This window comes from Arachis ipaensis, chromosome B3 (genome assembly GCF_059453495.1).
Source record: "Arachis ipaensis isolate K30076 ecotype BB chromosome B3, ASM5945349v1, whole genome shotgun sequence".
Taxonomy (NCBI): Eukaryota; Viridiplantae; Streptophyta; class Magnoliopsida; order Fabales; family Fabaceae; genus Arachis; species Arachis ipaensis.
Genome location: NC_142438.1, coordinates 4499076 through 4511591, shown reverse-complemented (window position 1 = coordinate 4511591; position 12516 = coordinate 4499076). Strand labels below are relative to the sequence as shown.

Below are 12516 nucleotides of genomic sequence, written 5' to 3'. Positions count from 1 at the left end.
CTCTTCTAAAAATTAAATAAAAAAATTAAATAAAAGACACCAAGAAAAAGCAAAGCTGTTTTTCAAAGTACTTTACTTTCAACACTCACTGTAAATATACATGAAATAAAAACAGAATACAAAATAAAATACAGATGAAACAAGTCTAATAATTTTATTTGATGAAAAAATGTATTTGAGAGTCCTATTTAAAGATCTACAGTGAATACAAATAAGATTTGGCTAATAAATAACTGAACACATAAATGTATAGAAATAAGAATATCCAAAAGAAAATAGTTGATACATGATTGACACTTATATATGACACCTTTCTTTGTGTCTGTGTATGAAACGGCCACGCTTCACCTCAACGTCAATTCAACAAAGAACTAACACATCCTTTTCTTCCCTCTCTTCCACGTTATTCATTCATTTCATTAAGCTTCTCCATTCAACACTCCAATCTTCAACTGCATTATATATAGAACGAACCAACGATAACAAGGTAAAAAGAAAAGGGCAAATGTTGACACACCACAAACAAACCAAACTCTGTGTTACCAAATAAATCTGCGTTATTTCCGATTTTATTTTATTTTATTTTTTCTTCTTTTTTCTATTACTGTTGTTGCCGGAAGGAAGGAAGGAAAATGTTGATGCCGTGTTTGGATCGAAGATTAAATTAGGGATTTCTAGGGTTTTCTTTTTTGCGCGCTATTGCTTCCGCTCCAAGGTTGCTTTAACCAGTTTCAGATTCCGATTCCATCGGAGATGTCCGAAGCTCATTCCACGCAGAATCGAAGCTCCGCGTACCTCGACGCGCTCTCTCAAGCGATCCACAAGAAGCTCCAGCGGGTTCGGTTTTCCTATTCCATTTTTTTTTAACTTTTGGGGAAATTTGTTATTTTGAATGCCGGGAAAATGCTGTGAAATTGAAATTGGAGCTAGGAATCCTTGATATGCTTGCTGTGTTGCGTTGCTTTTTGTTTTGGCTGAAGAGAATTTTTATGTGGTGCAGGCGCTAGCTAATTCCTCGCAGAGGCGCAATTTGTTGCAGGAGCTGTTTGCAGACGTTGCTTTAGAAGTTGATGACCGAGCTAAAGGTGAATTGAGAGTCGAAACCATTGATTATCTTCAGAACATAGCCTTAATTTTCCTTTTGAAAAAGTTTGCAGTCTAATGTCTTTGATGGTGTTGCTACCGTTTGACATGGGGTTATTGTTTATGGTTCACTCTGTTTGCATGATCACGGTTTATGGATTTTTTATTTTATTTTTTTCTGGAAGAAGGTTCTTATGCTTAAAATGAAAGATTGCATGTAAGGTTGTCGTCTATCCTATGTCTGCCAAGAAAATTCTGTCTGAAAAACATGTGTTGTGTGACATAAAGCCAATTTTGTGGCATTGAATAGTCAAACGTATTAATGTGGGTAGTTTACAGTGGTGGGAAGCACGAGGTGATTTTTTTTTTTTTTTTGGTGGTAACACAAATTTTCTCATCCTAGCTATGCATATGTCCGGAGCTAAAGGAAAAGTGTTCTAGGAGGCAGTTGATGCAAAGTTTTATTTTCATGATTTTGAGGTTCTTCTAGACAGACATCTCCCAACAGCAACTTCTAAAGAACTATATGGTGTTTTTTGAGGTTCTTTCAATATAAGATTTTATCATCCTTTCCACATATTGAAGTCTTTTTTCTTGCTCTTGATTTATCAGAACTATATTATAGTTGTATGATACTTTTTGTAACTCTTACCTAGGATTCGTAGGACTATATTAGTATGCCCAGCTAACACTAAAAGTTGGTCTATTATGTTGCTGTACTAACACATGGATATTTGAATCTAAAACTGCCGAGAGCCCTTTTTCAAACAAGAATTACCAACTGCAATTTTCCCCCCTACAATAACAGAAGTAATTGTCAACAAGGAAGAAGATGCCATTGGTCCTGCAGAGGATGTCCTTGATGGTCCATTATGTTTCTATGATGTGCTTGCTGATTATTTTGTACGAGTACCTGGGAGTGGAAAGCCTATCCTTGACTTGATTGTCCAACTATGGAGTCAATCTTTTTCTTCGCATATCTTTGCCCTCCTTTTTCACAAATGGGTATGTGAGCTTGTGTATTTCACAATTCATGGTCTTGTTGCTTGCTTGAAAATATTTGAATATCGGATTAATTTTATCTGAAGTGAGCTTGTCTTAAAGTTCAAAAGTAAATGTATTAGTTCTTAGGCTAATAAAGTAGAGTGTACTTATAACCTAGTAAATTATATAAGCTAGCTATTTTAGAGATAAATTCACGTCCATAGAACGTTTACCGGAATTTATTGCACTTGATTTGAATGATTTCGAACATTACATCACATTCAAGAGAAAATCGAGCAAGATACTGAAGAAGCGTTATCAATTTCTATTCTGTTAAAGGTTATATATTTGAAGTGACTAGATTTGTTTCCGTCATGATTGCCATGCCTTTAACACACCTAGAAGCCAACTACGGAAACATTTTTTTAGTAATATTATGGTTAAAATACATGAAAATATCTCATATTATCCTAATCATATCTTAGAATACCAGTGTGTCCTACAAGAATATATGATATCATCATACGAATAATTTTCTATATTTCCCTTATATTTCATGATTTAATTCTCTAACTAATTTGTTTTCATTAGAAGTCTAGTATTATTATAAATAAATAGGAAATAATGTTTCATCTTATGGCATCACAAGGTATCCTATCAAATTGTCATTACTACTGGATTAATATTAATCTACCCTTTTATTAATTAAATGTGTAATAGTAACAAATGTCGGATTAGTCAACATTGTAAGTATGTTCTATTAGGGTATTTTAAAGAGAGGGAGGGAGGGAGAGAAAAGGAGGGGGGGGGGGGGGGATTAAAACCAAACCCCTCCCAATCACTATTTTATATCTACATGCTGTCCTACAAGAATCTCGGTTCGTTCTTATCATTATTCACTGTCCATATTCTCAACACTTAATTTGGGTGACATGATCATCAAAAGCTGAGGTTTTGTGATGTTCAGTCTTGTTTGTCTGAAAGTGTTGGCATACTGGTTCGCAATTCCCTTTTTAAGTTAGTTCTATACCATAAGGCGGTTCATACTATCTGATGTACTATGATTTATTCTCTGTTATCTTAATTTTTTAATAATTCGTCATTGGTTTCTAAAGTTAATGCAACGCCTGAATCAGTATCAAATTAATATATCAGTGAGCAGTTGATAGAAAGTTAGTAACTATTTTTCAAACCCCTAACATGAGCAGGTTTCCCCTTTGATGTTTAGGAACTTAATACATATCATGTCTAATATATGATGAATATTTATAGAGAATACCTGGAATGAGTTGTAGCTAATGACAATTCTGAGAAGCAAAACAACAAAATATGTAATGTGACAATAGAATATGATATAACTTGTAAACTATGTCAGAAGTATGAGGGATCCTAACTTTTACACACCATATATAATCCAAAACTAATTCATATTATTTGTTCTTGTTTATATCCTGAAAATCTTCTCTTTTTTGGGTCTCTATGTTTCCCTTTGGCTGCCTGTTGTGTTTCACTATAAGTTCAAACCTTTTTGCAGTTATTTGAAGCTCAAATTGATAAGCCAGAAGTGCTCCTCCGCTATTCATCTGCTCTAGTTCAAGGAGCCACAGATGTGTTCTGGTAAGAGTGCAATACAAGCTGTTAAACGGAAACAATTAACATTAGTTTATTGGCTATAACTGCAAAGTTTGAACATGGATTTGGATTGTTTGATATTGAAATTTTACATTGTTTGGAAATTGATGTTCCTTATCAAACCAAGATGATAATGAAATTATATTTGTTGGTGCTGTGTGCAGGATTGACATTCAAACAAATACAAGGCGTTTCCAGTCTCTATTTCTTGTAAGAGTCCCAAACGAGAATCTAATATTTGCATGATGTCTACTTTCTGATGGTGATGTCATTATTGCTTCTTTTTTCTAATTCCTTTGCCTGTTCTTTTTATTTCCCTCAAACCAGTACCTTCTGGAAGATGTTGCATTAGACCATAATCGATTGAATAAAATTCCTGTCCAGGTTAGATTAATCAGATTGAGTTTCTAATATTAGACAAGTTTTTATTGGATCCTTTAGTTTAGTTGCTAGTGATGGCATTTTTAAAACTGTAACTTTCATTTAACTCTCAGGCTCAGCGAGACATGTATCTTTTGCTCTCAAGGTTCATTTTATTTTACAATTCAGGTAGACATTTGGAGGAATGGATTAGCATATGAATTACATTGCACTAGAGTTTGAAATACATACATTTTCTTTGCAGCTGACAAAGTGGATAACTTCTTGAAACAATGTCCAAATTTTCCAACTGCTTTTCTAATTGGTGGTCCAGCGGATATATTTGTTACTGAACTTACTGATCAGGTACATTCGGATTAACTTTTCAACTTCAATAGTTAGGAGCCATATCATCTAATGCCATGCAAAGTAATATGAAGGAAAGAAGATGCTAGCCATAATATATTTTGAAAAACTTTTTTCTTGGCAGCTTCAAAAGTTGAAGGTGGAACCGGTGCTGTTGCATTACCTTTCAGAAATTAAGGTCCTCCAGGGTACTACATCAACCATATCCAGTATTTGGAGTATTCTTATCTCAACCTAACATAGCTATGCCATTTCATTTGTTTATGCTAATGGCACAGGTATGGAATTAAGAATGACTACAAGCACGAGATTGAAGACGTGTTTATATAGTTTTACATCTCCTGGTGGTCCAATGTATCCAACCAGAGCTGTTCGTCATGCTGCCTGGGAAGCATTAGATTTGCTCTTTCCAGTTAGTATTTTTATTTTGGTCTACAAGCTACTTCTTGTTCATGGCAAATCATTATAAATTGCAAGAACCTCCTCTTGTCTAACATTGTCATGTCATGTTACAGGTTGGAAGATACCCTCGGCATCTTATAAGTTTGTTCTTCAGGTTGCTCTATCCATGGTATTGGCCGTCCTCGTGTTGGAACTTCGTGATGGCATGTCTTCAGGCGTTATATTACTCATTAATAGGGTTTATATATTCTACGTGGGACAACTTTACTAAACCAAAATCGCAGTAGTTTCCCACTTCCCCTTGCCACTGCTCTGCGTGATTTCTACATGCGCAGAAGTTGCGCCATCGCTTTGAAAGCCGAGGGAAAAATTGTTATAGATGAATGCGTGGCACCACGATCCTGTGATTTTTGCTCGGGGTCAATGGGATAATAGGTGTAAAACAAGTGAACCTTTGTTAATGATATGTATGATTTGTTCACTGTAGATACAATAAGTTCACGGTACAAGGTCTTATAGCATCAGAAAATGATAAGACGGTTAAATTGATGAACTGCAATTCGTTTCACACAAATATGAACAAGGATTTGTTCACCACAGTACATTACATTAAACGCATAATGACTTGCCCTGTTGATAAAGATTCCTCATTGACTACAATACAACATTACTGCATCTAAAACAGAGTAACCCCAAATGTAGTAGTAGCTTGTGATGGATCGTTAGCCTCAACTGCAATACAATGACATAAAATTGTCTTGCAGTTGTACGGTCCAGTAGAAGAGATTAATTTTCATGCAGTAAAGGAATCGACCCCAAGAAGGCAATAAAGATTCCAAGTAGTGCAGATAGAAGGAAATTAAGGTCAACATGCATACCAAATTCACTGCACAAACAATAACCTGAATATAGCCAACCATATCTATAGAGTATCCCCAGCCTGAATATGTAGATAACGAAGATTACATCTTACTAGATCTAATGCAAAGTTACCACAAAATCAATAAAGAAGTACTCCCCTGAAACCATGAAAATTTCTGGTGAACAACCCTTGTACAAAACAAGACGACTTATGACAACTATGCGATCGCATGAACCTCTTGTTTTCCTTTTAATTCTTTGCCGGGGAGGGGAAAGAGGATAGTTGGAGCCGGAAAACCGCCTCAACCGAAGATTCCTCCGTAATGGTTTGACCAAAGCAAAAGCGACTATCGCTAAACTCTGCAGCTTCCCACATTATGCAGCCACAGAATATCGCCGTTGAAAAGCCATAATCCAAATTAGAAAATAAAGTAATGAACGAGAATTGATCAAATTCAAGGTGCCTTAGCAGTGGCTAGGGAGCGGCGCGGCTGATGGCACGGTTTCCGGATCCAGGCTTGTTGCTGATGATGTCATGAGAGCCATGTCGAGAACCGCGGACATGCTTTCGCGTTGAGATTTGAAAATTTCAAGGCGTCGACATCAAACTGAGAGTGCGAAATTAGCACTGAGCGGGAGTGCCAACGGCTTCTCAGAGAAAATATAGAGGGAGAAAAAGGAACAGGACGTGTTACTGATTAGCCATGCTTCATGCAGCGTGATTAAATTGAAGAAATCTTTAGAAATATGCAAGCAAGGTAGTTTCGGGATGTAAGGTCCCCGGTTCGAATCTTTCAAGGAATAGAATAAAACTTATTTCAATGTGTGCAATATAGATTAACAGCGAATAATTTTGGCAAACTACAAAGCATGACAAAATAAGTAATTACGAAAATGTCAAAATTGAATGAAATGAACATAGCCTATGACTCTGTCCAGGGTGCCAGTGCGCGAAGGAAGCAGGTAGAAGCAGCAACCACCAAAGCAGCAAACAACGTTGGCAAGAAGAAATCGATGTGGAAGCTGGTGGTGACAGCTTGCTGAGGCAAGTGCACCATATCTCTAGGAAAATCCAAAGGGATTGTGACGAAATGTGAAGATTGAGATATCGCTAACATGAAGGCCAAGGTTGGGGGTAAGGATGCAAGAACCACCGTAGCAATCAACAGAATCATCCATGTTGAGGCGTACAGTAACGTTGATACCACTCGCCGGGAACGAGTAGTAGGAAGAGGCATGACCAAATTAAATTAGTTTCAGGATTTCAGTAACAAGACTTGCATTCATTTGTGGAACTTATGATCAGCAGCTTTAATTTTTGTTTGCTGCTGAGTAAGAACCAAACGTGGAGGCACGTTTTTCTAACTTTTCAACATAGTGTTTATGATTACTTAAAAGTTTGAAAATTATTACCGATCGGATAAAAAATAATAATATTTTCTGATAATATAGTATTATTTTTTATATATATTTGGCTAATTTTTTATTATAAAAAATTTAACGATAAAAATAAAAATAAAATTTATTTTAAAAACTAAAAAATAATTTTTAAAAATTAAAAAAAATACATATTTTATCATACTTACTAAAAATATATATACCTACCTGCCTCATCCTCTTTTGTAACTCTCTTATTTCAATTCACAAAATTTAAAATTTTTCATTAGATTCATCCACTTATTCGCTATTTTAATTAGAATATATATAATGGTAATCAGTAGCTAAGAAAAGTGAGGTGTTGAATCTTATATTCTTTTTTCGCAGAATATTATTTTCATTTTTATCTCGTAATAAGTTGAGAGACATTTTTCATTTTGTCTCCTGAAAACCAGAAATAGAGAAGAAACAGAGAAGAAGAATTGACACCAGATATATCCTGGTTCAGCTACTAGGTGCAATGTAGCCTACATTCAGTCTCCATCACAACAATGATGAAATTTCACTATCTTTTTCAACATTACAAACACCAATTCTTTTCTTAGTATCTACCCCAATCTTATCTGGGACAAATCCAGATTCTAACCCCAATCTGAATTTGACTTGGACTCAAACCAAACTTTCAACAACAAAGTGCTAACCCAACAGAAAAGAAGAATTGACACTAGATATATCCTGGTTCAGCTACTAGGTGCAATGTAGCCTACATTTAGTCTCCATCACAACAATGATGAAATTTCACTATCTTTTTCAAGATTACAAACACCAATTCTTTTCTTAGTATCTACCCCAATCTTATCTAGGACAAATCCAAATTCTAACCCTAATCTGAATTTGACTTGGACTCAAACCAAACTTTCAACAGCAAAGTGTTAACCCAACTTGTAAGGAAATCCCACAAGATCATAAAACACAACAGAAAGATATACAAAAAAATTCTGAGACATCTATGATTTTTTTCTAATATTGTTCATTGTCTTTTACCTCTCACTAACTTTTTCTTACAAGCCTCACCATGTTTACCTTTTACCATGAGACTCAAACAGACAATACTAAGAAAAAGAAAACAAAATGAACACCATTGAAGGAGAAGAACTTAGGAAGCTCGGGTACCTATGAGAATTCTGTGCTTTTTCACTTTCTCTCCTTGATCTCAACCATTGGCCGTTCACCCTTAATATAGAAGGGGAAACTTCCAAAATTGAAATATGGTTTAACCAACCCAGCACCTTCTTCTCATACTTAAGAGTAGCATCGGCTTCATCAGAGAGAATTAAGAGGACCGAGGGTGATGCATGCAAGCTTACCTCATCTCTCTCATCCTTTTTCATCCATCTTCTTCAATCTGGACCTTTGATCTTGACTTTGGCTCCAAGAATTGTCTGATCTAGGACAGCTTCATGATTTTCATTTTTGCTTCTTCCTTCTTGAGACTCAGAGGCTATCTTCTTCTTGGTGGAACAAAAACGAAAATAAACTTTTTACCAAGATAGATTTGCTTTCTGACCGAAACTGATCTTTTCTTTTCTTGGCAACAAATCTTTAAGTCTTTTTTCAAATCTTTTCTTTTGTGGTAAAGAACTTTCTTAGCCTTTTTTTATAGGATTTTTTTTTTCCGTGGCTTCTAATTTTTTCTTTCTTTTTCTTTGAATGATGAATGTGACCGAAAGAGAGAGAGAGAGAAGAGAGAAGAGAAAACTTTCAATGGAAGTGCAAATTAAATTGAATTGAATTTGGAGTTACGATTACTAAGAGAGTAATTAATTGAATTAAAATTTGAGTTCCGCAACCAAGGGGAGTAGGTAACCAAAGAGTGATACTTTTTTCTTTCTTCTTCTATTTCATATCAAGGAAGATGTTGGACCAAGAGATGTGATAACTTGGACTTTACATTAGTTTCTTGGGCCAATTAGTTTTACTATCTTTTCAAAATTCAGCCACTTGTTATGAAATGATTTTTGCATAAGACTTAGGCCCAGTTTGGGTAACCAACTTAATTAAGTTCTTTTTTATAAAATAACTTAAACAATAAATGACTCTGTTAAAAGTAACTTATAAATAAGTTATTTTGTGTTTAGATTTTTAACTCTAAAAGTGTTTATTTTATAGAAATGTGATGAAAAGTAGAAGTATTACGAGAGAAGTCATTTTTTTTAACTTCTCTATAAGCTCCTAAATAACTTATTAGAAAGTTGCAATTTGGTTTTGAAAATTGCACCAAACATTAATACTACTACTTTTCATAAGTCAAAAATTAAAAAAAGTTACTTCTAGAGTTTTCCAAACGGGCCCTTAATTAATTCAAAGATCAGATTGTGTTTAATTAGCTTTGACCCAATAGAAAATTAATTGAAAGTATTTTGAACACTTAATAATATTTTAAAAAATTTTTAATTTATATTTTAATAATATTTTAATATTTTAAAAAGTTTGACAGAAATCTTTATAATAAAACTTGAAATATTTAAAACAAAGTTATCATAATATTAATTCAATTTATTATGATACCTAATAATACAGAAAATTAAAAACAAAGTTATCATAATATAAATTAAATTTATTATGATACATAACAAATTAATAATACAGAAAATAATGAATTCTGATATAAAAGTAAAAATATAAAAGATACAAAGAATACTGGAATTCCATTGGTCCATTCAGGAGTGACACAGATCATAAATTTAAAAAGGCCATAACCGTTGATTAAGATATAATCTAACGTTCAGAATCCATCCACGTAGTTGATCCTCGTAGTCACCTGGCCCCTGCCAAACCTCAATAAATCCAAACCCGACATCAATCGCTTCCACCATCTTCATCATCATCACTCTCTTCACACCCAAAAAACTCATCCTTTCCGTAAACTTTCTTCATGGACAGCCCCGCCGGAAAAACCAAGAAAGGAGCCGCCGGTAGGAGAGGCGGTGGTCCCAAGAGGAAGCCAGTCTCAAGGTCCGTCAAAGCCGGTCTCCAATTCCCCGTCGGAAGAATCGGACGCTTCCTGAAGAAAGGCCGTTACTCTCAGCGCGTCGGAACCGGTGCTCCGGTTTACCTCGCCGCCGTTTTGGAATACCTAGCCGCGGAGGTATCTGTTGATGACAATAATGAGCTATAATTACTTCTTAGATCTTCGATTATTATTACTACATTGCGTATCAATTTTAGGGTTTGGAATTTAATTTGGGAAATTTAACATTATTGTAGGTGTTGGAGTTGGCTGGGAATGCTGCTAGAGACAACAAGAAGAATAGGATTATTCCAAGGCATGTGTTGTTAGCTGTGAGGAACGATGAGGAGCTTGGAAAATTGCTTGCTGGTGTTACCATTGCTCATGGTGGTGTCCTTCCTAACATAAACCCTGTTCTGTTGCCCAAGAAATCTCAAACTGCTACCAAGGAACCAAAGTCTCCATCTAAGGGCACTAAGTCTCCTAAGAAGGCTTGATCTTATAGTTGATGATGCTAAGTTGTTGTTATTAGTTTGTTTTGGAACTTTTATTTTTCATGTATATGTATGTTGTTAGATTTTTCTCTTAGATCAGTCCCTTGGAAAAGAATGTAATGCTTTTATGGTTTAAAGTTATCTCAATGATGTAGGGTTCCAAAACGAATTGAAAGCAGCTCGTTTCAATTCATTCTTGTAGCTTTAATACCAATGCATTTTGTCCATGTTTTTTTAGCCTAGTAACTTAGTCCCATTTTCTTCAAACATTTGACTAGACACTTGAAAATGATATTTTTCGAGACCGAAAAACCGTTGAAACAAATCAAACTAACATAAGGATAATGTTTGTTTTGGTTATTCCTGTGTCCCCATCAAGAAAAAGGTTAGATCTATGTTTTATAGATTGTTATACATTGATTTATGTATTTTGTTTCTGATTCTTGAAAGACTTAGATTAGACCTATATAAAACAGGAAAAGTAAACACAAAGTTTGCAACTTTATATAGGGCACATTCACATCCACCATATCTGCTATGAAAAGGTGTAGATGAACAAGGGTTCGAAGGATTTGTCCAAATATTATTATGGCCCTTGATTTTGTTTTTTGATTAAATTATAAAAGAAATAAATGCCAAAGTTGTATTCAATCTTAAATGTTTAATATGATGGTAAGACTTGCTTATCAAATATGATGGAAAAAATATATATATTTTTCACACAAACTTAAGAACAAAAAAATAGGATAGATATTTCAGCTGTGTAGATTTTAAGTTACCTGTATTCAACCTCGAATTGCGGTGTTTCTAATTTTTTTTAGGTTACAATATGTTCTTTGATTAAAATCAAAGTCAGAATTTACATACAATAGATAATACTTACAAGTTAGGCTAACCATTGTGTATTTTTGGTTTAGCTCTTATAAATTAGGATTTGAGTTCAACTTGATTTTATTAAGATTGAGTTTGTTTTAATGGAGTTTATGTTTAGATATTTTGATTTAAAAAGTAATTATAATTGATAAAATATTTGGATAACAATAACCAACTGGTGCCTCTGGTGTCTGGCTATGGATAAACAAATTATCAGATGCTGGAGATCTGGGAGGAAAAGACTATTGCTTGACTTACTTATCACTTTCAAAGTAATTTATTTGTTATCGTAATCTTGTTAATTTTAACAACATTAAATTATTATTATTTTTTTGTTAGAATCCATTTTCTTTTTAATTTTCAACAAAAAGTTATTCCACATGTAAAAAGAAAAAAAAATATTTTAATAGAAGGATTTTTTTTTTGTTAGAGCGAATTTGTTGTACCCCGATGAACTTCACTTAAATTTTTCAAAATTTCAATTTTTAAGTCATTATCATCGTCTCCAACAGTATAGATAGGAATACACACAAGTACACAAACAACAAGTATGGGTTCTTCAATATCGTTAGCACCAATGACAACTATTATCATCGTCTCAAAAAATACACAGTTACACAGAAATATGATTTTTTTTTTTCGTTATAAATTATTGAAAATATTTATTTTCACGGAACCCAGTTTTGATCTTTATTTATAGAAATGTACGTTTTTTTTTTTCTGTAACTAGGGGAAGTTCGCCGTACCCCGGTGAACTCTATGCAAAGTTCGACGTATTATAAATTCGAAGTGGGACCATTGTCTCTTGTCCTTTTCTTTCCAAACTTTCTCCCAATTTTTATTCTATTAGAACTTTCTGTATTCTGGCGTTGAAGAGATTCATTATTCACAACATCAACAGTTTGAGGTTAGTAATTACTATGTTAGTTTGAGTAATTTTTCTCCGACTAGTTAGAGTTACCTATTATTTCTTAGCTAGTGGTTGCATGCTAATTATAATTAGAGTTACTGTTTACGTATTTCATGTTATTCGGTGGTTGTTGATTGTTTTTAACATGTGAATTAGTATAAGCT

At 34.1% G+C, this 12516-nt stretch overlaps 3 protein-coding genes across 3 annotated transcripts; 2 read left to right on the top strand and 1 right to left on the bottom strand.

Moving 5' to 3' along the window:
• Nucleotides 1–257: 257 nt before the first annotated feature.
• On the top strand, nt 258–5441 carry LOC107629121 (uncharacterized). The gene is made up of 11 exons (XM_016331822.3): nt 258–837; nt 1001–1085; nt 1892–2088; nt 3602–3684; nt 3864–3909; nt 4027–4083; nt 4194–4248; nt 4325–4425; nt 4550–4613; nt 4704–4837; nt 4941–5441. The coding sequence occupies exons 1-11, from the start codon at nt 754–756 to the stop codon at nt 5112–5114; spliced, it is 1080 nt and encodes a 359-aa protein (XP_016187308.1). The 5' UTR covers nt 258–753; the 3' UTR covers nt 5115–5441.
• Nucleotides 5442–6482: 1041 nt separating this feature from the next.
• Nucleotides 6483–6926, bottom strand: LOC148569680 (uncharacterized). The gene has a single exon (XM_088506582.1). It carries the CDS (start codon nt 6924–6926, stop codon nt 6612–6614), a length of 315 nt encoding a protein of 104 aa, XP_088362708.1. The 3' UTR covers nt 6483–6611.
• A 3002-nt stretch (nt 6927–9928) lies between these two features.
• Nucleotides 9929–10796, top strand: LOC107629122 (histone H2A). Its single transcript, XM_016331824.3, has 2 exons — nt 9929–10213; nt 10333–10796. The coding sequence occupies exons 1-2, from the start codon at nt 10001–10003 to the stop codon at nt 10570–10572; spliced, it is 453 nt and encodes a 150-aa protein (XP_016187310.1). The 5' UTR covers nt 9929–10000; the 3' UTR covers nt 10573–10796.
• The last annotated feature ends 1720 nt before the right edge of the window (nt 10797–12516 follow it).

What these genes read in the sequence shown, in the direction of transcription:
- LOC107629121 (XM_016331822.3), top strand. Translation starts at nt 754, where the DNA reads ATGTCCGAAGCTCATTCCACGCAGAATCGAAGCTCCGCGTACCTCGAC. An exon ending in GGAGCCACAGATGTGTTCTG is followed by an intron (nt 3,685 to 3,863) that starts GTAAGAGTGCAA and finishes TGCTGTGTGCAG; the next exon opens with GATTGACATTCAAACAAATA. An exon ending in AGAAATTAAGGTCCTCCAGG is followed by an intron (nt 4,614 to 4,703) that starts GTACTACATCAA and finishes CTAATGGCACAG; the next exon opens with GTATGGAATTAAGAATGACT.
- LOC148569680 (XM_088506582.1), bottom strand. Translation starts at nt 6,926, where the DNA reads ATGCCTCTTCCTACTACTCGTTCCCGGCGAGTGGTATCAACGTTACTG.
- LOC107629122 (XM_016331824.3), top strand. Translation starts at nt 10,001, where the DNA reads ATGGACAGCCCCGCCGGAAAAACCAAGAAAGGAGCCGCCGGTAGGAGA. An exon ending in TGGAATACCTAGCCGCGGAG is followed by an intron (nt 10,214 to 10,332) that starts GTATCTGTTGAT and finishes ACATTATTGTAG; the next exon opens with GTGTTGGAGTTGGCTGGGAA.